The 27,413-nt window shown below is 40.9% G+C and overlaps 1 protein-coding gene across 7 annotated transcripts in view; it reads left to right on the plus strand.

Moving 5' to 3' along the window:
- Positions 1 to 27,413, plus strand: part of LOC135215322 (alpha-2-macroglobulin-like) — a 494,644-nt gene that overhangs the window by 131,007 nt on the left and 336,224 nt on the right. For all 7 annotated transcript variants that reach the window (XM_064250089.1, XM_064250270.1, XM_064249915.1 and 4 more), the window contains exon 6: positions 14,944 to 15,040. In XM_064250089.1, coding sequence (XP_064106159.1) covers positions 14,944 to 15,040 — 97 coding nt within the window. The remainder of the gene's footprint in view (positions 1 to 14,943; positions 15,041 to 27,413) is intronic.

Consider the following 27,413-nt stretch of genomic DNA (forward strand, 5'->3'; position numbering starts at 1 on the left):
GTTACGGTAAGAACTTGTCTCTTCTTCTGTTTAAACATGTGTTCTTCCATTTTATAGGGGCTTCATGTTTGGACACACAAAGTGTTGTGGAGTCTTTTGGCCTTAGATGCAAAGCTAAGGGTGTAAGAACAGCCTCTTCCCCCCCTTAGTTTTCAGTCATTTTTGTTGCTCTTTATGCCTGTTCTGCTATAGATCTACTGGAGGTATAAACAATCTTTGCTTATTATATTTGTTTTCTTTTCTATGTAAGCTAAAAAAAGAAAGAAAGAAAGAGGTCAAAATTTTTGCAATGCCTCAAGATCATTGTTAGTGACTGGCATGACGTCGCAGAAGGAAGCATAGGATGTTCTCCCATTATCTCTTTTCACCTTTTCAGTAAGGTGCTGAGTTTGGAGAGCCAGGGGGTACAGTGTACCTGGAGCACCCACTGCTCACAGTGGATGGGCCAGGACATTGTTTCAGTGTAGGTGTTAGTGTTTTCTGCATGTTTTATTTTGGTGCTGCACCCATGGCAAGGGTGGGCACCTATCATACTTTGGTAGCCATAGGAGCATTCCCCTTGCTGCAAAGTTCCCCTTAAGTAGGCGGCAACCCTTGGCTTTACTGCCACTCCACTTCGAGTTATGATGAGCACCAACTCATCTGCATAGCTCTCTTAATTGGTAGAAACAACCAACATTATTTTTCCAATGCTAGCAACTTTTCTGTTTCAAATTCATTACATGATTTAATAATTTGGAGTAGAAAATGTCCATGATCCCACCTCCATTCAGTGTGGAATCAGCAATATAATTACTGGGTAAGCCGCATACACAAAAATGATATTTTTATAATAAAATTAGATTTTGTATATACTTACCCAGTAATTATAACCCGCTTCCCCTCAGATGGACATTATGGATGGACATTATGCATAAAACAGAATGACATGATTAGCTAGTTCCTAGTATTGCCGTAGGGGGACGGCACTGTAAACCTACACTGAGCCATGGAAGCGCTACCTGTGAAATTTGAATTTAGGCTGCCGTTGAGCAGAAACTTTGCAATATAATTACTGGGTAATTATATTCTCCCGGATTCGCGGATTTTCCCCTGGACCTTATCTACCCATTATTTGCGGGAAATTCGCCTATTCGCGGTTTTTTCCGATTATAAATAATCCCAAATTAGTGTATTTTGATGTTATTTTCATGACTAAATACATTTTTATGATACAAAAATTATTTACTAATTTTCAAATATTAATATTGATCAATACTGTATTAGGAAGTTTAATAAGACTAAATGATATCACATAGTAACAATAATAATTCTCTCTCTCTCTCTCTTAGAGAGATGTATGATTTCTGTATGATAAATAAATTATTTACTAATTTTCAAATAATATAAATGTAAAGAGCTATCAATTCATTAAAGAAAATATCAATTCATTAAAGAAAATTAGTAAGATTTTACTTTATAAATTAAAAAAATTATGTAAGAACGAAGGAAATCCCAGTCTTCACGCATCTTTCTTTCGAACTCCAGGTACCAAACTGAGGTCCAACAGCTGTCAAATATATCAAGTAATGTGACTGGAGGGGACGGAGTGTGTTTTCTCTCTCTCTCTCTCTCTCTCTCTCTCTCTCTCTCTCTCATTCTTTACTGAGAGATTTTTATGGTACATATTATTAATATTTTCAAATAATAATAATAATAATATAACAGTAATTACAAAAATCATATGTGATAGTATTTTAAAGAAATACTACAATAACCTTTCCATTTCACTTTCAAATATGGATAACTCTCTCTCTGTCTCTCTCTCTCTCTTACTGAGATTAGAGAATTTCTATGGTACATGTGTATATGTTTATTAACCCTTAAACGCCGAAGCGGTAAAAAAAAAAATGTCTCCCGTGTGCCGGAGACGTTTCAGAGTGAGCGCGTAAGCGGAAAAAATATTTTTTTCAAAAAATCACAGAGCGCTTAGTTTTCAAGATTAAGAGTTCATTTTTGGCTCCTTTTTTGTCATTGCCTGAAGTTTAGTATGCAACCATCAGAAATGAAAAAAATTATCATTATCATATATAAATAATGCGATATATGATAGTGCAAAAACGAAATTTCATATATAATTGTATTTAAATCGCGCTGTGCGCAAAACGGTTAAAGGTAACAAGTTACTTTTTTTTTCGTTGTAATGTACACTAAATTGCAATCATTTTGGTATATAACACATTGTAAAACGATAAAAGCAACACAGAGAAAATATTATCACAAAATAAAGCATGAATTCGTAACGCTCGTACGTAAACAAAAAATATTTTTTCAAAAAATTCACCATAAATCTAAATATTGTCCTAGAGACTTCCAATTTCTTTAAAAATGAAGACAAATGATTGAATATTACTATACTGTAAGAATATTAGCTTACAAATGCAGTTTTTGACCATATCTGACGAGTTAAAGTTGACCGAATGTCGAATTTTTTTATATATATTTTTTATATGCAATTATTTCGGAAATAAGAAAAGCTACAACTTTTAAATATTTTTTGTTTTATTCTACATGAAATTGCGCACATTTTCATATATAAAACTCTATGAAATGCCTAATATGAAACTGAGCAAATATTCCGAGAATGGGACTCACGCATTTCGGAGATTTGTGGCAGAGAATCCGGGCGCGGAGGGAAGGAAAGTTTTTTTTAAAAATCACCATAAATTTAAATATTGTGCTAGAGACTTCGAATTTGTTTCACGATGAAGATAAATGACTGAATATTACTAGACTGTAAGAGTTTTATCTTACAATTGCGTTTTTCGACCAGTTCGGTAGAGTCAAATTTGACCGAACGTGGTTTTTTTTCTATTTATCGTGATTTATATGCAAATATTTCAAAAATGAGAAAAGCTACAACCTTCAACTATTTATTGTTGTATTATACATGAAATTGCGCACATTTCATATATAAAACTTTATGTAACGCTAATTTAAAATGGTGCAAACATTACCACAATCGCACGTATGATTTTTTCGGAAGAGTTACCGCGCGGACGTAAAGAAAATGTTATTTTTTTCATAAATTCACCATAAATCGAAATATTGTGCTAGAGACTTCCAATTTTTTGCACAATGAAGGTATATGCTTGAATATTACTAGAATATAAGCGTTTTAGCTTACAATTGCGTTTTTTGACCATTTCGATAGAGTCAAAATTGACCGAAGGTTGAAAATTTGTCACTTAACATTTTTTATATGAAAATATTTCAAAATTGATAAAAGCTACAACCATGGGTTGTTTTTAGTTGTATTGTGCATGAAATTGCGCACATTTTCATATATAAAACTTTATGTAACAGCTAATTTAAAATGGTGCAAACATTACCACAATCGCATGTATGATTTTTTTTCGGAAGAGTTACCGCGCGGACGTAAGGAAAAAGTTTTTTCATAAATTCACCATAAATCGAAATATTGTGCTAGAGACTTCCAATTAGTTGAAAAATTAAGGTAAATGATTGAATATTACTAAAATATAAGAGTTTTAGCTTACAATTGCGTTTTTCGACCATTTCGGTAGAGTCAAAGTTGACCAAAGGTTGAAATTTTGGCACTTATCGTTATTTATATGGGAATATCTCAAAACTGATAAAAGCTACAATCATGAGTATTTTATTGTTGTATTCTACATAAAAATGCGCACATTTTCATATCCAATACTCTATGTAACGGCTAATTTAAAATGGTAAGAAAATTATGTCAAAGTGACGAAATAATTTCCGAGATGTGTCACAGATACTTTTTAGTGCGGCAAAAAAGAAATTCGCGCTTGCGCGCCTGCGTAACGATTGTAAACAAAACAACACCTTGATCCGTGAACTCCCAGCATCCCCCAAGGCGCGTGATTCAAGAGTTTTTGGCTGGTAGGCCTAAAAATAATTTTCCGCGAATTTTTAAAAAAACTTTTGTATGTTGACGTAAAATACGTCCAGTCGGCACCCGAGAGACAAAAAATGTCGACGTAAAATACGTCCAGTCGGCGTTTAAGGGTTAATATTTTCACATAATAATATTAATAATAATATAACTAATTTCAAAATTCAAATGTGATGGTATTTTAAAGATATACAATAATCTATCCATTTCACTCTTTTAAATAAGGATTCTCTCTCTCTTCTCTCTCTCTCTCTCTCTCTCGCTCTCTCTCTCTCTCTCGTCTCTCTCTCTTCTCTCCCTCTCATCTCTCTCTCTCTCTCTTTTGCCACATGAGATACGCATGTCATAGTGGTAACTCTCGCCCTCTGTTTGCCATGTACTTGGCAACCCCACAATGTTGGCAGTGAGTCAAAACTGTGTCAACGTGCCACTGCTAAATGTAATATTGTAAGAACTTCAGATAAAGAAAAAAATAACCCATGAAAAAATTAAGACGATACTACTGTAATTTCTTCTTGTATCTTTTCTATATGCTACTGTAAATTATTTTTGTAACTGTCCTCGTGGCTTAAGTTATGATGCGAAACATACCAGGGGTTGGGGGGTCAGTGACCTTCAAGTTTGTCCCAGAATTCATGGCCAAGACCCAAAATCCCTTGGTTCATGACGACAGATTTGCCTCCTTTTCCATTCCATCATTGAATGACTGTGGACAATAACCCTCAGGAGCTCTTACTTTGTCCGGTCAGAGCCCTAAGATGTTACCTAAAGAAACCCCTGTGAGGATAGGGTTTGTTACTTGAACAGTCAGAATTTTCTTTGGTTCCCTGGTTGCAATGAATCTGCTCACATATCATTGTACTTCAACCCAGATGCCCGAGTTGCTAGATTTCTACTTATCTATATGCTCATGGGCATGAGACCACCGCCTCTAGAACTCTTCCTTCTAAGAGGGGTGGTCAGGTCGCTTAACTCCCAGCCAGTTTAGGATACTTGTACCTCCTACCAAGTATAAGTCTATCCTGTTGTTAAGACCAAAAGTTTGTTCCGCATATGAACAAATGACAAATTTTTTAATCAATTTGTATTTTTATACATTCAACTTCCCTGCCAGATATATACTTAGCTATAGACTCCGTCGTCTCCGACAGAATTTCAAATTTCGCGGCACACGCTACCGGTAGGTCAGGTGATCTACCGCCCTGCCCTGGGTGGCAGGACTAGGAACCATTCCCGTTTTCTAATCAGAATTCTTCTGTCGCCCGGGCCATCAACATTGTTGTTGGTTCCTCTCGATTGGTTTTTCTTTTTTCACCGGCAATTGATCTTCTTGACCGACTTTTGGTGACGTATCTGGATTGTTGGATTGGCATACGCTTTTGTGGACTGTTTTGTGGACTTGATTTTGGATTTTTCTTTAAAAATGTCTGACTCTGGAATGGTTGTGAGACGTTGTGTGAATGTAGGCTGTAAGGTGAGGTTGCCGAAAGCTTCGGTAGACCCTCACACTGTATGCAAGGGTTGCAGGGAGTATGAATGTTCTTTTACTAATACTTGCAAGGAATGTGAGAATTTGAGTGAGAACGAATGGAAGAATCTAACTAATTATTTAAAAAAGTTAGAGAGAGAAAGAGTGAGGAAGGCTTCTTATAGAAGTTTAAGTAGTTCGAGATCTGAACTAATTCCTAGCTTGGGATCTCCCCAAGTAAGTATTGCTACTTCTCCTTCCATTGCAGCCCCTTCTCCTATTGCAGAACCTGTAGATTCAGCGAAAGAACTTGCGGATCTAAAAGCAGCCTTCAAGTTGATGGAAAACAAAATGGCTGCCATACAAGGTAAGGCTAGTGATTATTCAGTGGACAGTGATATGAGTGTCCCCAGTGTAGTGGAAGGGGCATCTGGTCGGCTCCGCAACGCTCCTAGGTCTAGACCTCTTCCAAGCTCACATGCCCAGAGGAGAAGGAATGTCGAAAACCGAAAGGAGGTTGTGGAGAATCCCCACCGATCAGGTGTCCCTTCGGCGGTTTCTGTGACACCCCAGACTGCCAAGGATCGCTATTGTAAAAGCGTCCTGCGTGAGTGTTTTTCGTCGTCGGGATCTTCATCTCCGAGACGTGATTGGAGGGATTCAGATCGATCTCGACCACTCAAGAGGAGTTGGAAGGCTCCGACGATTGATTCGAGCCCAGAAAACTTCCCTGAGGAGTCTCCTTCGGGAGTTAAGAAGGCAAGAAGAGCCATTCTGTCAACCAGAGTGAGAAGGAGTCAGGAGGTGGAGGCTATGGACTCCTCCCCTCCTCCTTCCCCTCCTCCCGAAGAGGATAAAGAGGAAGTTACGAAGAGGTTCATGATGGCGATGCAAGAGCAGATTTCGTCTTTTGTAGGAGTTCTGTCAAAGGAGCCTCCTAGAAGGAAAGACTCTTCCCTTCCGATCAAAAGATCCTCCAAACGTATGGAGGTATCTGCCGCCAGGATCGATGCTCCTACTCGAGGTGAGGTTTCCTGTACGAACGTGGGTGAACCTATCAGACGTCTGGCACCGGCCAGGAGTGAGGAGTCACCCAGGAGGCAGGAGCCAAGAGCCAGGAGTGAGGAGTCAACCAGGAGGCAGGAGCCAAGAGCCAGGAGTGTGGAGTCATCCAGGCAGGAGGCAGGAGCCAGGAGGCAAGAGGCAGGAGTCAGGAGTCAAGAGGCAGGAGTCAGGAGTCAAGAGGCAGGAGCCAGGAGCCAAGAGGCAGGAGTCAGGAGGCAGGAGGCAGGAGCCAGGAGTCCGGAGTCAGGAGGCAGGAGTCCGGAGTCAGGAGGCAGGAGTCAGGAGGCAGGAGTCAGGAGGCAAGAGTCAAGAGCCAGGAGGCAGGAGTCGGAGACTCGTTCCTGGAATTTATGACTCTTCTCCAAATAGGAGCTCCTCTCCTTCAGATCGTAGGAGGTCTTGGAAGGAATCTCCCTCCAAACGTGAGCTTTCTCCTTCGTCTGATCGAGGTTTAGACGATTTGTCTGATGACGAACCTCCTGCAAATGAGGGACTCTCGAGTTATAAGGTCTTAGCCTCATTATTGCTACAAGAGTTTGGAGACTCTCTTAGTCCGGCAGCTCCTCCTTCTCCTCGTTCTCTCTTTTCGAGCTCAGCTACGGCAAAATCTTCAGCCTTTCTGAAAATGAAGCCTGCTATTTCGATGAAGAAGGCACTCCATTCTTTAGATTCTTGGATGGACAAGAAGAAAGAGTTGGGGAAGACGGTATTCTGCATGCCTCCTTCCAAACTACATGGAAAGAGAGGTATTTGGTATGGGACAGGAGAGACTATGGGTCTCTCTCTGCCTGCCTCGGCAGATGCGGACTTTTCCAATTTAGTGGAGGCCTCTAGACGTCACTCCTTAGGATCGGTCAGATCGACGTGGAGCACTTCGGAGTTGAACCACTTTCTAAAGGGACTTTTTGTCACTTTAGAGGTGTTCAACTTTCTGGATTGGTCACTCGGAGTTCTGGCCAACAAATCTAAAGATCCGGAGTTTCTTAAAAACCCAGAGATTCTCCATAGCGTCCTGTCTTGCATGGACAAGGCAGTACAGGACGGTTCGGGAGAAGTGGCTTCCCTTTGTTTTTGGTGCTGGTCTCCTGAAGAAGAGATCAGTATATGGATCCCTATTATCAAAAGGGTTTCTCCGAGCCAGAGGACTGCTTTATTGTTCGCCCCTCTATCGGATCATCTGTTTCCTTCTCAGTTAGTGAAGGATATATCTCGCTCGCTAACTGAGAAGGCGACACAAGACCTACTAACACAAACGTCCAAGAAAGGACGCCCTGTAGTGTCGGCGATTAAGAAGGACTCTCGTCCTCCTCAGCAGCCCTTTCGTGGAGGTGCAGCGGCTCGTCCCCCTGCCAGAAAGAAGAGCTCTGACAAGAGAGGAAGGTCTTCCTTTAGACCTTTCAAGAAAACCAAATGACTTGTTGCTCCTCCAAGCACCAGTGGGCGCCAGACTCCTGAACTTTGCAGGAGTATGGGCAAAAAGGGGAGCCGACCCTTGGTCAGTGTCGGTCCTAAAGAAGGGATATGTAATCCCCTTCGAGGACAGCCCTCCCCTAACATCTACGCCTCGGGAACTGTCAGCGAGGTACAGAGACCCTGTAATGAGAAAGACTCTCCTTCAAATGGTGGAACAAATGTGGGAAAAGGAGGCCATCGAACTTGTGCAGGATCCACACTCCCCGGGATTTTACAATCGCCTTTTTCTAGTACCAAAGGCATCGGGGGGGTGGAGACCAGTTCTGGACGTAAGCGCTCTGAATCGCTTTGTTTCAGAAAAAGAAGTTTTGCATGGAAACGTCCGCTTCAGTAATGTCGCTCTTTCGTCCAGGAGATTGGATGGTCTCTCTGGACTTGCAAGATGCATATTTCCACGTTCCCATTCACCATTTGTCAAAGAAATATCTTCGTTTTGTAATAGGAGACAAGATTTTTCAATTCAGGGCTCTGTGCTTCGGTCTGTCTACAGCTCCGCAAGTATTCACCAACCTGATGGCGAATGTGGCAAGATGGCTTCACCTAGAGGGAATAAACATCTCCCTCTACTTGGACGACTGGCTGATCAGGGCCAAGTCGGAGATTCAGTGCTTGGAGGACTTATCAGTAACAAGGAACATGATAGAATCGCTGGGATTACTCGTGAACCTCGAGAAGTTGCAGCTGATCCCCAGCCAGAGCTTGGTCTATCTGGGGATTCAGATGGATTCTCGGGTTTTCGAGTATTTCCTTCGCGAGAAAGAATCACTCAAGGTTTGTCGAAAATCTCGAGCTTCTTAGAGAGAAAGAACAGTTCAGCGAGGGATTATCTGAGCCTTTTAGGGACCCTGTCCTCACTAGAAAAGTTCTTCTCTCTGGGGAGGCTTCACCTTCGCCCTCTTCAGTTTTTCCTGAAAGGGGTGTGGAGTTGGAAGACGGGACAACTCTCGGACATCTTCCCGCTTCCACAAGAGGTAAAAGATCATTTGAAGTGGTGGATCCTTCCTCTTCAAAAGAACGAAGGCGTATCGCTTGCCCTGCAGAACCCAGACCAAGTGTTATATTCCGACGCTTCGGAGTCGGGATGGGGAGCGACGCTAGGAGCAAGGGAGGTGTCAGGCACCTGGACAAAGGAACAGGTGTCCTGGCACATCAATTGCAAGGAACTAGTGGCCATACACCTAGCCTTAAAGTTCTTCGAAGAGATAGTCAGAGGCGGGGGTGATACAGATAAACTCGGACAACACCACGGCTCTGGCTTACATACGCAAGCAAGGAGGCACGCACTCTTTCTCCCTCTTTCAGTTAACAAGACACCTGTTAACCTGGACAGAAGAAAGAGGCATAACTCTCCTCACAAGATTTGTTCAAGGGATAAAGAATGTGAGAGCGGACAGACTGAGCAGGAGGAATCAGGTCCTTCCCACAGAATGGACTCTACACGAAGAAGTGTGTCGAAGTCTTTGGTCCCTGTGGGGGAGACCTCACATAGACCTGTTTGCGACGTTCCTCTCCAAAAGAATAGAGATCTTTTGCTCTCTAGTGGAAGATCCGAGAGCCTTCGCAATAGACGCGTTTCTCCTGGATTGGTCGGGTGTGGACGCATACGCCTTTCCCCCGTTCAAGATCCTGGGGGAAGTGCTCAGGAAGTTCGTAGCTTCGAAGAACACGAAGTTGACACTAATAGCCCCATTTTTGCCAGCCCAAGAATGGTTCACGGAGGTACTGGAGTGGATAGTGGACTTCCCCAGATCTCTTCCAAACAGACCAGATCTACTCAGACAACCCCCACTTCGAGAGGTTTCATCACAACCTCCCAGGTCTCGCTCTGACTGCCTTTCGACTATCGAAAGACTTGTCAGAGCGAGGGGCTTTTCTCGCAAGGCTGCAGGCTCTATCGCTAGAGCCCGCAGAGCTTCGACGAGAAGAGTATACCAATCGAAGTGGGAAGTCTTTAGGAGGTGGTGTAAGAGTCAGAAGCTGTCCTCCTCCAGTACCTCTATACTGAATATTGCCGATTTCCTCCTCTTTCTGAGAGAGGAATCACACCTATCTGTCTCAACAATAAAGGGATACAGAAGCATGCTGTCTTCAGTATTTAGAAATCGAGGGCTAGATATTGCAGACAACAAAGATCTACACGATCTAATTAGATCCTTTGAAACTTCAAAAGCAGCAACTCCTAGAACACCTAGTTGGAATCTGGACGTGGTCCTGACATTCCTTTCATCGGATAAATTCGAGCCTTTACATCTGGCTTCCTTCCGCGACGTCACTAGGAAATGCTTATTCCTGTTGTCTCTCGCTACAGCCAAGAGGACGAGCGAATTACACGCTCTAGATTCCACAGTGGGGTTCAAAGGAGATGCTGCCATCTGTTCGTTCCAGACAATGTTTCTGGCGAAGAACGAAAACCCGTCAAAACCTTGGCCCAGAAGCTTTGAAGTAAAAGGTATATCTAACCTCGTAGGCAGAGAGATAGAGGTCTCTCTGTCCAGTGAGAGCTCTTAAATTTTATTTAGAGAGGAAGAGACAGATGGGAGCTTGTCAACAAGGTCTTTGGTGTGCGGTGAAGAACCCCAAAAGACTCATGTCCAAGAACGCCTTGGCTTTCTTTGTGAGAAGCGTAATTACGGACGCTCACAAGAACTGCTCGGAGGAATCCTTCGGTCTTCTAAAGGTCAAGACCCATGAGGTGAGAGCAGTAGCAACGTCCTTGGCGTTCCAAAAGAATATGTCTCTTAAAAATATCATTGAGACTACGTATTGGAGGTGCAACTCAGTGTTTGCATCTCATTATCTGAAGGATGTGAGAGTGACCTATGAGAAGTGCTTCTCGCTAGGTCCATTTGTATCAGCAGATACAGTGCTGGGTCTTGGAGCAAAGACTGATCCTTAAATATTGTGTTTTATCGTACATAAACCCTCTTGTCAGATATGTGCTTGGTTTTCTATTAGCAAGCTCACTGATGTCGCACGGGAGCATAGTGTCATTGCTGGTAGGGGATCAAGGGTATGTATGGCTAGTAGGGGAGTACAAAATTTTTTATTTTTTTTTGTATATTTTGTAAAAATGAAAGTGTAATTATGTTTCGAGTTTTTGGTTGTTTGTAAGGAGTTCGGGGATAACTCCTTGCAATCTTAGAACTAACATGGATGTTAGGATCAGGTGATCGGGATCGGTGTTGTGCTCCTTGAACAAGGTGTATTGTCATGTTAGTGGAATAGCACCCAATGACAAAGGCCTTTAGGCTCTGCCGAGTAAGTGGATAAGACCCCATTGGCAGACCCACAAGAACTCTTAGCCATAGATCAATATCTCGCTGAGGCTCTTGAGGCTAAGCAGACTCCAAGGCAGTAGCCGCGAAGTCTTCAGCCTAATAAGGTAGGAACCAAGGTTTATTAATAACTACAACATATGTTGTTTACCTGTCTATTTCAGTAGTTAGCTGTCTCTTACCCACCACCAATGGGTGCTAATCAGCTAAGTATATATCTGGCAGGGAAGTTGAATGTATAAAAATGATATTGTCATGTTACAATAAAGTTTTATACATACTTACCTGACAGATATATACTTAGCTATAGACTCTGTCGTCTCCGACAGAATTTCAAATTTCGCGGCACACGCTACCGGTAGGTCAGGTGATCTACCGCCCTGCCCTGGGTGGCAGGACTAGGAACCATTCCCGTTTTCTAATCAGAATTCTTCTCTTCCACCTGTCTCCTGCGGGGAGGCTGGGTGGGCCATTAATCGTATATATCTGTCAGGTAAGTATGTATAAAACTTTATTGTAACATGACAATATCATTTTTCATAGATAACAAACCTGAGGTCTTAACGTTTACTGCCCACCTCTAGCCGTCCCTCTCTCTGTTATAGTCCCTGGGTTGGGAAAAGACTGAAGACGTCACGAGGTAGTGCACAGTCTCTGACCAGCTATCACCTCGTATGTGCAAGAGTTGCCAGATCTAACAGATTCCTTGCTTACAAACTGAATGTTTTAACCAGTTACCAGCTGGTGCTTGGAATTATCCTATTGTTAAGACATCAGGTTTGTTAGCTATGAAAAATACAAATTGATTTAAAAATTTGTCATTTTTATGATTGATAAGTTGTGTATAAAATGTTTATATTGTTTACTATGTACTAAATTTTCCTAAAAGCATTAATATATAACTGAATGTTATTTTCTATAACAATACTTGAAATTACCAAATTCCTTAAGGTTATAGTACCCTGATACCCAATGATAAGACATACATGTCTGGTAAAAGTGACCAGCAGATCCTTTGTATGTGTGCGTGTGTGTATGTATGTAGTATATCCACAGCTAACGGGAGTCGAAATCATACATGCTCGTTTGTGTGAGAGAGAGAGAGAGAGAGAGAGAGAGAGAGAGAGAGAGAGAGAGAGAGAATTTCGATGATGTCTATTTCTGTTGTCTAGAGTGCAATGCAGTAGAGGACAAATCAGTTTGTAGTTCCGTGTCCATACAAAATTTGAAACGTGGATCTAATGGTCCATAGAGATATTGTATGTTGATTAATATTTTTTGTCTAGTTGAAGTAATGATACATATTTTCAATTACTAGATATTTAATGGAGATATCAATGTATTTTTAAATAGCTGGATAAAACAAAGTTTTAACTAGGTGCATAGGAAAATTTTCAAAAAAGAATATATGCTCATGTACACCATACTGGTTTTAAAAGTAGACAAAGTGTTTGAACAGCATATTGATATTAAAACTGAGGCAAAATAATTTTTTTATTTCTTATTTCTCTTCAGTTTCTTTATTAAGATCAAATCCCATGTATCTATCAGCCATTAATTAACTCTTGCAAGGGTTAACAGTTAGTCCCACAGTTTGCTTTTATTGCAAGAGTGGCCGTTTCCATGGCTGTCTTTTTACTAGTAAAATTTATATCTTGTGGTGTTTGTGAAAATATCTTATAATTTTGTATAGATGTGTCCTTTTTTTTACCATATCTGTGGCAGTTTTAATTCCATTATAAATTAAATCTCTTCGATTTTAACTTTTCTTAACAGGGACCTTTAGAATGTCTATTATAAACTCATTTGTATATATAACATAAAAAAATAAGGTTGTAACACTTTTCCAAGTACCATTTTATTTTGGCTGTTATACAACATTCACCCAAGTGTCTCATTACAATGAAGTAGTGTGGCTTTGGCACGTAACATTTTTTATTGCTTTTCATTTCAGTTATTTTAAAATACATGAACTTTATATGTTTTCCAAGTTCGTTGCTTTCGGTTCATGTATTTTAACATATGATAATCTTTTCTGAAGTTGACATACCAGGAAACTGAAAAACTTGAAAAGATTTCCATGACCAGTGGTGTCTCATTTTATGTAAATGGATTGGGCAGTACTTCACAAGTTTTTCAGTGTTGGATGTAGGCTTATAAAGTAATGTTTTTTTAAATCTCAGATAGTAGGAGAGTTAGAAATTAGAAACAATGTATAGCTGTAGACAGCGCGAACGTTACATCCAAATAGACAAAATGAAAATACACTAATATTAAAATCAATACCATGCAGTTATTGCAGCATTTTAATCTCCAAAACCTAAAACTTTTGCGCATTGTTACTATTTGTAGAAGTACCACATGGAAATGTTGATTAAGAATACATTCTTGCTCATGTAAGATTTACTAGTGAACCATTTTAATGCGCCACAGTTTCGTGATTGCCAGCTATTAATGTTCCCTTAAAATCAAGGTCATTTGAGGAGTGAAAATAGTGGCAATACTGACAAACAATATTCAAGTTAATACGTACTGCCCTTCATCATATCTTCAGTAATCTGCTGATACAGAAATGAATTGTTTTAGCTACATATTTAAATATGTTTTTTTAGGATTTTTTTTATTCATGATTTTGAATAAGTATACTTTGTACACTTCATTCAGAGGTTATATACAGTTCTGTTTACTGTCTAACCTTCTGGGAGTTAGGTCTATGAAAAATGTAACCTGCAACCTGTAGGACCTATGGTAAATTTCAGACTTATTTTAGGGGAAAAAGTGTCTTTGATGTTAGGAAATTGATTTTTGTCATCTCATCGCACTATGATAGAGACTTGCGGTAATTGTATAAATTCCACTAACAACTAAAATAATTTAGCTTACTTGTAGGGTAGGATAAAAGATTAGTTTAACCAAACCTCTGAGCCTAACAAAGGCTCTTCTCAGGCTGGCTAGCATACTGGTTGAATGAGGCAATGTATTAGATCTCTGTGTAAGATGTGGAATTATTGTTGGGCCTAGGGCATTGAATTGATAGTTCTGACATATCTTTCCACTGGACATATCTGTACAGCAGGTATTCACCACATCAATTTGGACATACCACTAGGAAGTTTTTACCTGTTTAAAAATTAGAAATATTGTTCCAGGTATCCCTCACTTTCATATAGGCATGGCATTTCTAATATAGTACACTTGCCTGCTTCACGCATCCATTGAGCAGCACTATTCCTAAGTTGGCGCATACTGCTTGTTTGGCAGAGCAACAGCACTCTTTCTTGGTTGCGGTGCCATTTTGCTATAACTTATACTACTTACTCTGTTATTTTGATATGATGACTTTTTTTGTGAATGGGTGGAGTACTCATCATGGAAGTAAGTGTTGCAGATATTATTGCTCTTAAGATTAAGTGAGAGAACATTGGTGTTTTGAGGCACCACTCGTATGTAATTTATTTATTTGTAGCTGTTCTTCATTTATTATGAATTATTTTTTTAAGTTTTGGTATTATATGAAGACCCAGGTCTTTTTAAATATTTTTTGTTTTTCATAGTAATAAGTACATTTACGCCATGACTAATGATGACTTAAAATTATTATAAATCAGTTTACTGAGGACTGACACCTCTGAAAATGAGGCATACATTATTAGTGTACTTTTATTATTCAGGGTAGTGTTGAAGGTTATTACAACTTGTATATTATAGTAATGACTTGCATTTGTCTTGTATTTTGACAGGTATACTTATGGACAACCTGTGAAGGGTAATTTGACTCTAAGAGTCAATAATGGAGGATGGGGAAGTAGTAAGGTTGAGCATGTCACGGAAAAAAAGGTATGAAATTAGTATTGATTCTGTTTTAAAGAGAGTTTTAGTAAATGGTGGTATGCATTATCTAATTATTCATTGTTATGATATTTACTTGCAGTTATGAATATATTTTGGATTTGATTTTAGACGTGACATACGAATTAGCTACACAAAGCTATCATAAGGCACAGGATGAGAGTTTTCAAACAATTTTATGTTTGGTTCTCCAGTGAAAGAGCCGAGTTCAGTGTATATACAGTTTTTCTCTGAATTTTCAGGTGTTAGAGCCTCAGCTCCTCAAACCTTAAGATCTAATACTATAGTATATTGTTGGCCAAAAACATGGGTGCCCGCAGAATATTCTCCAAGAGGGGCAAATTAAATACAGTAATACCCCGAACTTACGCGATTCAAGTTGCACGAATTCATAATACCACGAACTTTTCATCAAAAACTAACTAATTATCATACGTGAGTTCTTCACAATAGCATGAACATTTGCGAATCCTCTATATATATATATATATATATATATATATATATATACTATATATATATATATATAATATATATATATATATATATATATATATATATATATATATATATATATATTTTATATATATATATATATATATATATATATATATATATATATATATATATATATATATATATATATATATATATATATATGTGTGTGTGTGTGTGTGTGTGTTGTGTGTGTATATATATATATCTATATATATATTATATATATATATAATATATATACATATATATACATATATATATATATATATATACATACTATTAAATATATTTTACAGTGGGCCTCGTTATTACGGGGGGATAGGGCCCAGAAACCCCCCCCGTGATAAGTAAATACCCGTGTTATCCTGATACCCCCCTCAAAAATTGCTAAAACTGCCATACTTTAATAGTTAACCCACCCAAGACCACTATTCCAATGTTATAACTGCCTACTTAGTTCAAACACCAAATATGTTTTCAACTATCACCTAAAACTAAATTCAAGACAGTTTTAAAGTTATTGTACAAAAATTAGCCTTAAAAAATAAATGTAGTATATGTACTACTGTACATATGTAGCCTACTAGCCTAGGGATTACAGCTAGAAGCCTACATACACATGGTGGGCCTCTTTTTTTTTACAAGGAAAGAGAGGATGAGTGGTAAGAAAACTATCAAAATATGTAATCATATGGGTACTCACCAACAATCTATGTTGATAAAAGATAGCGACGATTTTGCAGTGCAATCCAGTAATATAATAACGATAATGCTCCAACAGTATGCAGCGAAACATCTCTTCCCTTCGTCACAACGTTAATACTAGTATATTCCACGTAAAAACCTTCATCTGACCTTTAGGCGTCTTTCCCATAAGAGTAAAAGAATCAGGGCTTTTGGATGCCACATAATTAACTCGTTATATGGGTACAATTTAAAGAACGCGCCGCACACCACATTTCATAACAACAAACAAACGTTTGTAGGCCAGCAGTGTTGCCAACTGGGAATGGCAATTTCTTGCTAGATTTTGTTCCATAAAAGGCTAAAAAAAAATCACACATACCGTATAATACTCGAATAACGTGCAATCTCCCATATCGTGCAAACCCTAATTTGTTTTCACCAATAAACAGTGGTTTTGTGTTTGTCATGTATCTCATGTATCATGCAAGTCATAAGGTTGGTGGTTTAGCCTGCTAATGGCCGAGTCATTCAGATGTGTGCTGATGCTAGTCAATTTACGGTAATTTTCTTATTAATCTCGAGAATTGAATAGAAAATCTCAAGATTAAAAAACAAAAAAAAATCCCAAGATAATAAAATAATTGTAAAAATAACACGCCTTGGAGTCCTTAATCATTCTCTCTCTCTCTCTCTCTCTCTCTCTCTCTCTCAGGAATAAATACGTACGTACTGTAATTTGCAGTAAATGTGTAGACATTGTGTGCGTGTTTAAAAAAATGTGCAGTACACACACATTCCGATGTTTCGGTTTTTTTGGAATTTTTCAGATTTCGGAAATGTGAGGTCAGATGCATAATCAAACAAACACACTACTGCAGCAAAAACATTTTTTCCCTTTATGTTTTTCATTATTGTTATTTATTAATTACAGTTTATTTAAATAAATATTAATATAATACTGTTAAATGAATGTGAGATAATTAAGATCACTATAATAAAATAGTGGGACAATTAATACCATATGTTCACTAATAGGTATTATTTTCAAAACAAACATTCCGTAAACACAAAAAAATATATGTACATAAACAATCAAAATATAATAATGTTTTGCAGTTCAACTTGTGAATTTTAACAATAAGTATGACTATATAATATTTTTGTACATGAACTTCCCTGACAGATATATAACTTAGCTATAGTCTCCGACGTTCCCGACAGAATTTCAAATCTCGCGGCACACGCGACAGGTAGGTCAGGTGGTCTACCTTACGCCGCTGGGTGGCGGATGTACGAACCACTCCCGTAAGCTTGTCAGATTTTTCTCTGTCGCGGGAACGATAACAACTGTTGTCGGTTCCTCTCGATAGTTTTTCGATTCTCGCTTGCCTGGAGTTAATTTGGACTTCTTTTGGTGACGTATTCGCTTTGTTTGGCTTGGCATACGCTGATTGTGGACCGGCCGTTTGATTTTGAGTTTGATTTTCTTAACGATGTCTGATCTAGAATCGGTAGTTAAAACTTCGGTGTTGTTTAGGGTTTGCGTGAATGAAGGATGTAAGGTGAGGTTGCCGAAAGCTTCGGTAGACCCCCACACGGTTTGCATGAAATGCAGGGGAATGATTGTGCGTTTGCTAACCCTTGTAGTGAATGTAAGGGATTGAATGAAGAAGAATATAAGGCTCTCTCTTCTTATGTTAGGAAGTTGGAAACGTGATAGAGTGCGTAAGGCTTCCTCTAGAAGTTCTAGCAGATCTAGAATGAGTGAGTTGGATGTGGATCCTAATAGTACTAACGTAGAATTAGAACCTTCTTCCCAAGTTGCAGCCCCGGCTCCCCGCACCGAAGCCGGAGATTCGCCTTCTTGGAGGCGCAGCTCTGAAAGCCAAGAATCGTTCTGTGGATCAGAAGATTCGTCAGTTGGAAGGTAAGGAGAAGTGTTAGTGATCAGTGCAGTGTCCCCAGTGTTGTGGAGGGTGCGTCTGACCGGCTCCTTAGTGCCTCTAGGCCTAGACCTCTTCCAGACTCCCAGTTCCAGTGGAGTAGGAAAGTCGAAAGCCGCAGGAGGGCTAGGGAGAGCCCCCACCGGTCAGGCGTCCCCTCGGCAAGATCCTGAAGTACGCTCCCAGGCTGCCTCGGATCGCCTACAAGAAGGAGCTCCTACGCCAATGCTTCTCCTCTTCGTCGTCTCCCTCTCCGAAGAGAGGTTGGAACTCCCCGGATGCGTCGCGCCCGTTGAAGAGGGCTTGGAAGGCTCCCTGCAGTCCTTTGGCTTCTAGTCCGGAGGTTTTTCCCGGAAGAATCGTCGGTGGAGGCGAAGAAACACAAGAAATCCTGTGATCGTTCTTCTTCTCGCGCTCCGCGCTCGGCGCCTGCTTCCGAGGAAGAATTAGAAGATTCTCCTACGAGAGTACTCGCGGGACTTCAAGCTCAGATCACGGCGCTAGCAGACTCTCTAGCAAGTTAGATCACGTAGGAAGAAGGACGTTTCTCTTCCGATCAAGAGATCTAGGCGCCGCTCTTCAGAGGATCGTTCTCCTTCATATGGGGAGGTTTCGTATGAAGGTGGGGGCTCGCGTGAGCGCCCTCGCGCGGGGAGAGCCCTCACTCGACGTGAGCGCCCTCGCTCACCTGGCTCTCTTTCAATTTCAAGGCGCCAAACATCGGTAGGAACGCTCTATGGAGAAAGAAGTTTTTTCTCCAGATTGGATTCCCGCTTCCGGTAAGCGCACTGCACCTGCTCATCACGCGATTTCTTCAACTCCCTCGCGTGAGACTTCTCCTCAGCAGCCTCAAGATTATAGAAGGCGCCCTTATACAAGTAGGAGTTCTTCTTCTTCAGATGTCACTCTCCTCGAGTATCGGACGTGACTTCTCTCCTGACAGGCATCTAGAGTCTGGTAGGAGTCGTGTGCATGATAGACGGCCTACTGTTAGCCGCTCCCCGCAAGGTAGGCGCCAAGATGCCTACTGCACATAGCTCTCCTAGTAGGCGCTCGTCTCTTTTAAGGCGTCATACTCCTGTTTATTCTCCTAAGGGCAGACAACAAGAGTCTTTCAAGCGCCCTTCTCCGTGTAGGCGCTCTCCCGCTTCTAGGCGCACTTCTCCTGACCGTTTGTCTCTTGGTAGGCACCAGGAATCCCGAAGCGCCCTTCTCCAAGTAGGCGCTCGTTAGTTTTGAAGCAAGCGCCCTTCTCCTGAATGTTACCCTCTTGTTAGACGTCAAGAGTCTCGCAAGCAGCCTTCTCCTAGTAGGCGCATTTCGCCTTCCAGTCGAACTTCCGTTGATCGTACGCAACTGGACAGGTATGGAGAGCCGCGCAAGCGCTCTGCTCTCGATAGGCGCTCTTCTCCTGGCACCGCTCGCCCCAGGATAGGTGCATAGATATAGTAGGCGCTCGCCTCCTCGTAAGCGCCCTGCGGATGTTTCCGAGAATTCTCGGAGTAGGAGCCCTACCTCTCCTTCGGCTGAGATTCCGTATACCTCGAAGAGGGAGTCTCATCGTATACTTACCCAGATCTTTCTCATCGTTCTCCAGTGGATGTGAACTCTTCTAAGAGAGGGCGTTCTCCAACCTCTCGCTCAACTCCTGCTAGGATCCCTTCGTCACCTAAGGATCTTCCGCGCTCGCCGCGACAAGACGTCCTAGAAGGTTCGGAATGAGGAACCGAACACTTCTGCTGCTGTCCTCTTCTTACAAAGAAGCTTACAGAGCTACTTTTACAAGTTTTTGGGGATTCCCTTACGCCTACGGCTCCTCCTTCTCCTCACTCACTTTTTTCAACGGCGAAGACAGCGAAGAGTTCTTCTTGTGTGAGGATGAAGCCAACTCTTTCTATGAAGAAGGCACTGAGGAGTTTTGGTTTCCTGGATGGCTTCCAAAGAAGAAGCGGGGAAAACGATGTTCGCTTTTCCTCCTTCGAAGTTATCAGGACGCGCTGGTTTCTGGTACGAAACAGGAGAGCCCTTAGGATTGGGTCTACCGTCTTCGGCTGATTCGGATTTTTCGGCACATGGTAGATTCGACAAGGAAGAACTGCCCTTAACTCTGCTAAGACGACTTGGGCAATGAACGAATTGGATCATTTGCTCAAAGGTATGTTTAGAGTGCTAGAAGTATTTAACTTCCTTGATTGGTCGTTGGGAGTCCTAGCCAGAAAATTGAAGTGCCAGAGTCAATTTCACCAGATGATCTTATGTGTGTTTTGTCTTGTATGGACAAGTCAGTAAGAGACGGAGACGAGTGAAATCGCCTCCCTTTATGGGGCCGGCATCGTGAAGAAGAGGTCGGTTTTACTGTTCCTTCTTAACGAAGTCGGTCTCCCAATGCTCAGAGGTCTTCTTTTGCTGTTTGCTCCTCTGTCTACTCAGTTGTTCCCGAAACATCGAGTGCAGGACATTTCGAGGTCACTTTCGGCCAAAGCCACCCAGGACCTTTTGGCACAGTCGGCAAGAAAACCTCGCCCTTCCTTCCCTACCAAGGCTAAGAAGGAAAAGGCAAGTTGTTCGAGAACCCTTTCGAGGGGCATCTTCATCAACCTCTAGTTTAGAGGTCGTAGACCTCAAGAAGGGGTAAGACTTTCGCCAAGTCTGTTAAAGCCCCCAAATAACTTGCAAGTCCTTCAAACAACGGTGGGCGGCCAGACTCTTAGAGTTTGCAGAAGTCTGGGCCCAAAAACGGGCGGATCCTTGGACCCTTTCTATTTTGAGGAGAGGTTACCTCATCCCTTTCGTCGAAAGACTCCCTTGACGACCATCCCAAGGGAACTGACGGCCAGGTACAGAGACACCCCATCATGAATCAAGCTCTCCATATAGCAGTAGATCAGATGCTGGAGAAGGGGCTATCGAACTAGTTGACAGACCATCATTCATCGGGCTTCTACAACCGCCTTTTCCTAGTTCCGAAGTCCTCAGGGGGATGGAGACCGGTGTGGATGTAAGCGCCCTGAATTCTTCTTCGTAGAAAAGAAGAAGTTCACGATGGGAAACGCCTTCATCAGTGCTGGCAGCGCTTCGTCCAGGGGACTGGATGGTTTCCTTGGATTTTCAGGACGCTTACTTCCACGTACCGATCCATCCTTCCTCGAGGAAGTTTCTCAGATTCATGATGGGGGGAAAATTTTTCAGTTCAGGGCTCTGTGTTTCGGCCTCTCGACGGCCCCTCAAGTGTTCACGGGGATTTTGAGGAGGTAATGGCTCAATGGCTTCATTTGAAAGGGGTGAGGATATCCATGTACCTCGACGATTGGCTAATAAGGGCCAATTTCAGAAGATCGTTGTTTGAAGGACTTACAAGTAACTTTAGAATTGACGAAGGCTTTTGGGACTTCTCGTCAATTTCAAGAAGTCATCACTAATTCCCGAGCAGAGTGTGTGTATCTCGGGATACAGATGAACTCTCTGAGTTTTCGGGCTTTTCCCTCGCAGGAAAGGATAGCAGAGGATTCGAGAGAGTAACAACCTTCTTAGGGAAAGAAGTATGCACAGTGAGGGAGTGGATGAGTCTGCTGGGGACACTCTCCTCTCTGGAGCAATTCGTTTCCCTAGGAAGGTTGCACCTGAGACCGCTCCAATTCTTCTTTCTTCATCGGAATTGGAGTCGTCGTTCTCAGGATTTGACGTTCTCCCTGTCGTTATCCCAGGACATCAAGAAACATCTCTTATGGTGGACAGATCCCAACCTCTTTGCGAAGGGACTGTCTCTTTAATCACAGACCCCCAACCTGGTGTTGTTCTCCGACGCGTCGGACATGGGTGGGGTGCAACTCTGGGAACCAACGAAGTGTCAGGTACCTGGGTGGGGGACCAGGTAGCCTGGCACATCAACAGAAAGGAGTGATGGCTGTGTGGTTGGCTCTGAAGGCTTTCGAGCCCAAAGTCAGAAGATCGGTAGTGCAGGTCAACGCGGACAACACTACAGCTCTGGCATACTTCAGGAAACAGGGGGGGACGCATTCCTTCTCCCTGTACGAGACAGCAAGAGACCTTCTTCTGTGGGCAGAAGAAGAGGAATCAAGCTTCTCACCAGGTTCGTGCAGGGAGAAAGGAATGTAAAGAGCAGATCTCCTCAGGCAGGAAAGATCAGGTCCTTCCCACAGAGTGGACCCTTCATCTGGAATGTAATGCCAGAGCCTGTGGAAGTTATGGGGCAGGCCACACATAGACCTCTTTGCCACGTCAAAGAACAAGAGGCTGGATCCTTACTGCGCTCCGATATCGGATCCAGAGGCAGTAGCAATAGATGCTCTTCTTCTAGACTGGAACGGACTCGACGTCTACGCGTTTCCCCCCTTCAAGATCCTGGGGCTAACTATCAAGAAGTTCGTAGAGTCCGATTCAACGAGAATGACCTTAATCGCTCCCTTTTGGCCGGCCCAAGAATGGTTCACAGAGGTACTGGAATGGTTGGTGGACCTTCCCAAGATCGCTCCCGCTAAGGAGCGATCTACTCAGACAACCCCACTTCGACAGGTACCACAAAAATCTCCTCGCTCTCAGTCTGACTGGTTTCAGACTGTCCAAAGTTTGGTCAGAGCGAAAGGCTTTTCAGCAGCAGCTGCTAAAGCAATCGCAAGAGCGAGGAGACCTTCCACCTTGCGTGTATACCAGTCAAAGTGGGATGTCTTCAGACGTTGGTGCAAGAGGAAGAACATTTCCTCTTCCAGTACCTCTGTGACCCAAATTGCGGATTTCCTTATTTTCCTCAAAGAAGAATGTCATCTGGTTGTGTCAACTATTAAGGGATACCGCAGTATGTTGGCGGCGGTATTTCGGCATAGAGGCTTAAATATATCCGATGATAAGGACCTGCATGATCTTATTAGATCATTTGAAACCATTAAGCGTCCTCATGTAGTACCGAACTGGAATCTAGACGTAGTCCTACAATTCCTTGGATCGTCTAGATTCGAACCTCCTGGCTTAGCCTCTTTCAAGGACTTGACGAAGAAGGCTATCTTCCTTTTGGCCCTAGCTACAGCTAAAAGAGTGAGTGAGCTCCAAGCTATTGAGGGCAATGTAGGGTTTAAGGAAGATTCTATGGTATGTTCGTTTCTTCCAAGTTTCCTTGCAAAGAATGAAAACCCATCACGCCCTTGGCCCAGGAGCTTTGAAGTTCGTAGTTTATCTTTTCTAGTAGGGGAAGAGCCTGAAGAACTCTTTGCCCTATGAGAATTATGAGTATTTCCTTAAGAGGAAGGAACAACTTAAGGCTAATCAAGATGTACTTTGGTGCTCCGTAAAGGACCCCACTCGGCCCATGTCGAAGAATGCTCTTCCTTTTTTCTGAGAAGCCTTATTACAGAGGCACATGTTGCCTGTAAGGAAGATCAGTTTAGACTACTGAAAGTGAAAGCTCACGAGGTGAGAGCCATCGCAACTTCGCTTGCATTCAGAAAAAATATGTCTGTGCGGAACTTGATGGAGGCGACTTTTTGGAGATGCCAATCGGTTTTCGCAAACCACTACCTACGTGATGTAAAAATCACATATGATAAATGCTTCGCCTTGGGTCTTTTTGGTTTATCGGCGGATTCGGTGCTGGGGCAGGGAGCTGAAACTTATCCTGTGTGTTTTTTATATGTTACCCTATATTTTATATTGTTGTTTTTTGGTTGTCTGAAAGAGGTTGCAGGAGGCACCTCTTTTTGTCGTAATATTAACCCTTTGTATTTTGGTTAGGTGGTCTGGTGGGTTTTGGCTCCTTGCAGAGGTAGTGGTAAGGATCTGTTAGGTAAGCGGACAAGGTCCCTCTAACAGCATCCGACTTGGATTCTACCACAATAGGGGGATCACATATCCCAGTGGTAGATCCGAGAGTCTTTCAGCATCAGGTCACGTCCTAGCTGTAGCTCTCCAGGCAATGCAGACTCAGAGATAGTATCTATGAAGTCTTCATCCTGAAAAAGTGAGAACCAAGGTTTTTATATCCTACAACATTAGTTGTTTCCCGTCTTACCTGTATTATTGAGCTGTCTCTTACCCTCCACCAAGGGTGCCAATCAGCCAAAGTATATATCTGTCAGGGAAGTTCATGTACAAAAATGATATTGTTAAACTACAATAAAGTTTTGTACATACTTACCTGGCAGATATATACGATTAATGGCCCACCCAGCCTCCCCTCAGGAGACAGGTGGAAGAGAAAAATCTGACAAGCTTACGGGAGTGGTTCGTACATCCGCCACCCAGCGGCGGGTAAGGTAGACCACCTGACCTACCTGTCGCGTGTGCCGCGAGATTTGAAATTCTGTCGGGAACGTCGGAGACGTCGGAGACTATAGCTAAGTATATATCTGCCAGGTAAGTATGTACAAAACTTTATTGTAGTTTAACAATATCATATTTTATACCATATCGATCTTGAAGTTGAAGAGCCGTAAAATTCTGAGGATGGTCCGGGAAAAGGATTTGTACTTTGTGATTACGTATCGCTACAACACCATGTGGTATTTTCATACCACTATATTGATGACGCATCGCTACGACACACTGCTGTTTTTTCATACCACTATACGTTAAAGTTATAAACATGACATAGAATCGACTTTGCGACTTCGTTCACTTTGATATTTTTAACGATACAATACTATCATTTGTACTACTAAAAAACCATCTTCACATAAGTAATTTTTCGTAAGATATGTGTTGTTGCAAAAGCTAGCTTATACATAAAAGGCTTTTATAATTTAAGTCATCTTAGATATACATATGCACCCAAACTCATTGTGGGGAAATTTACTGCTGTTTCCTCGGATATTGAAATACTTTAGCATCATTCAAACACTTTAATAATATAATGCATAAATACTAGGCTATACATATTTACATCGTATACAAATACTACATACAGTTATATACACATACTTTTATATACAAAGTTAACAGTTATATACACATACTTTTATATACAAAGTTAATCATATGAGTAGTGATCAGACGACAGCTGTGCACTGGACTACGTACGCACTACTTGGAAGATAAAACGAACAAAAATTTTGTTGTTGTTAGTCGCTGGGATAGATTAACATTTTTCCAGAGATTAAAAAGCTGAATTTTGTTTTGAAGGTATGTCACCGCGATATATATTATTGTTTTCACGAAGGAATAATTATATAAAGAAAATTATTGAGTAATTTTTGCCGTCAGCAGTCAGAAAATCACGAACATGGTAACGTTCAAACCTAGTGCCATCCATGGCGTATGTCTATAAATAGAACAGAAGCAGAGGGCAGTCATTGGATAACAGATCTCCATGGCTACCAACCAACCAATCAGGTGTTAGTTATACTACTCTGTAATTTCTTAGAATGAACGTTTACACACACGAAGCTAACGATGATGTATGTGTTTTGCATACAGTACGTAGTTTTAGTTTTTATTACACGTATTAGTGTAAGTATTTTACTGATTTCATGAAGAATAGAATGATTCCTTCTCATTACTTTGAATGCAAAATGGCTTGAAGATTCTTCCGCAAAAAGAAGAGAAAAAAAAAAAATTCCTTAGAAGATGATACCTATTTACTAACGCGGTTGACATACCTTCAAAACAAAATTCAGCTCTTTAATCTCTGGAAAAATGTTAATCTATCCCGGCGACTAACAACAACAAAATTTTTGTTTGTTTTATCTTCCAAGTAGTACGTACGTAGTCCAGTGCACAGCTGTCGTCTGATCACTACTCATATGATTAATTTTGTATATAAAGTATGTGTATATAACTGTTAACTTTGTATATTAAAAAGTATGTGTATATAACTGTATGTAGTATTTGTATACGATGTAAATATGTATAGCCTAGTATTTATGCATTATATTATTAAAGTGTTTGAATGATGCTAAAGTATTTCAATATCCGAGGAAACAGTAGTAACTTTCCCCACAATGAGTTTGGGTACATATGTATATCTAAGATGACTTAAATTATAAAAGCCTTTTATGTATGTATAAGCTAGCTTTTGTAACAACACATATCTTACAGAAAAAAATTACTTATGTGAAGATGGTTTTAGTAGTACAATGATAGTTATTGTATCGTTAAAAATATCAAAGTGAACGAAGTCGCAAAGTCGATTCTATGTCATGTTTTTCCTAAACGCGTTGACTTAAAGGAGAACGTTATTTTGGTTGTTTTATCACTGGCACAACCCCATAACAATGCAGTGTATGTATGATAATTCTAAACTATTATTCAGTACCAAAATAACGATGATATTTTGTATTGAAAATTAATGTTACGTATATTCCAAACATTATTACTACGTAGCATGAATAGTACTATAAAAATTTCGAAAGATAATCTTGCTGTGAACGCTACCATAATTTGATTTTCATATACATACGTACATTTTGTCAGCTGGCTGGCCTCGCATAGATAAAATTGATTTCACTGATATGGAATTACTCCACGAATAGCCTTTTTATTATGAAGATATGACGATAATATATAAGGTAAAAATGCTTTTATGTATTTCGTTTACGCTTCGTCGCCAATAACAAACAGCAATACTTACGATAATCTATGACAAATAGCGTTTGTATGACTTCATTGTTCAGAGAAGTTATATACGAATACTGCCAAAATAATAATGAAGTTCGAATTAATTTTAGCCTTAATGTTATTACTACTGTAATTACACTACACTACTATTAAAATTTCTAAAAGTTTATCAAAACAAAAAATGTCGCTTTGAACGCAACCGTATACATAAACCATTTTCGTACGTAAGGTATATGCTTACATTTTGTGGCTGGCCACTCCGACGATAAGTTGAGTGCAATGATGTGGAATTATTCTTCGAATAGGCTATTTATTATGAAGATATGACTATAATATATATGGTAAGAATGGTTTTATTACCTTTATTGTCAGTTAATATCATAATGTGAATGTTTGTGTACGTTGGTGGTTATCGCACTGCAACTACGCTTAGCCTACCAATGAACGTCTACATAAACCTTGAATAGGCTATTTATTTCGAAGATAGGACAATAATATATTAGGTGAGAATGGTTTTATTACCTTTATTGTCAGTTAATATCATTATATGAGTCTTTAAATGAATGTTGGTAGTTATCGGACCACGGCCGAGGGTTAGCCTACCGAAAAACATCGCATACGCAACACAACAAACCCGTGATGCAGCGATTCATACCAGTGATGTTACATGA

This window comes from Macrobrachium nipponense, chromosome 11 (genome assembly GCF_015104395.2).
Source record: "Macrobrachium nipponense isolate FS-2020 chromosome 11, ASM1510439v2, whole genome shotgun sequence".
NCBI classification, from domain to species: Eukaryota; Metazoa; Arthropoda; class Malacostraca; order Decapoda; family Palaemonidae; genus Macrobrachium; species Macrobrachium nipponense.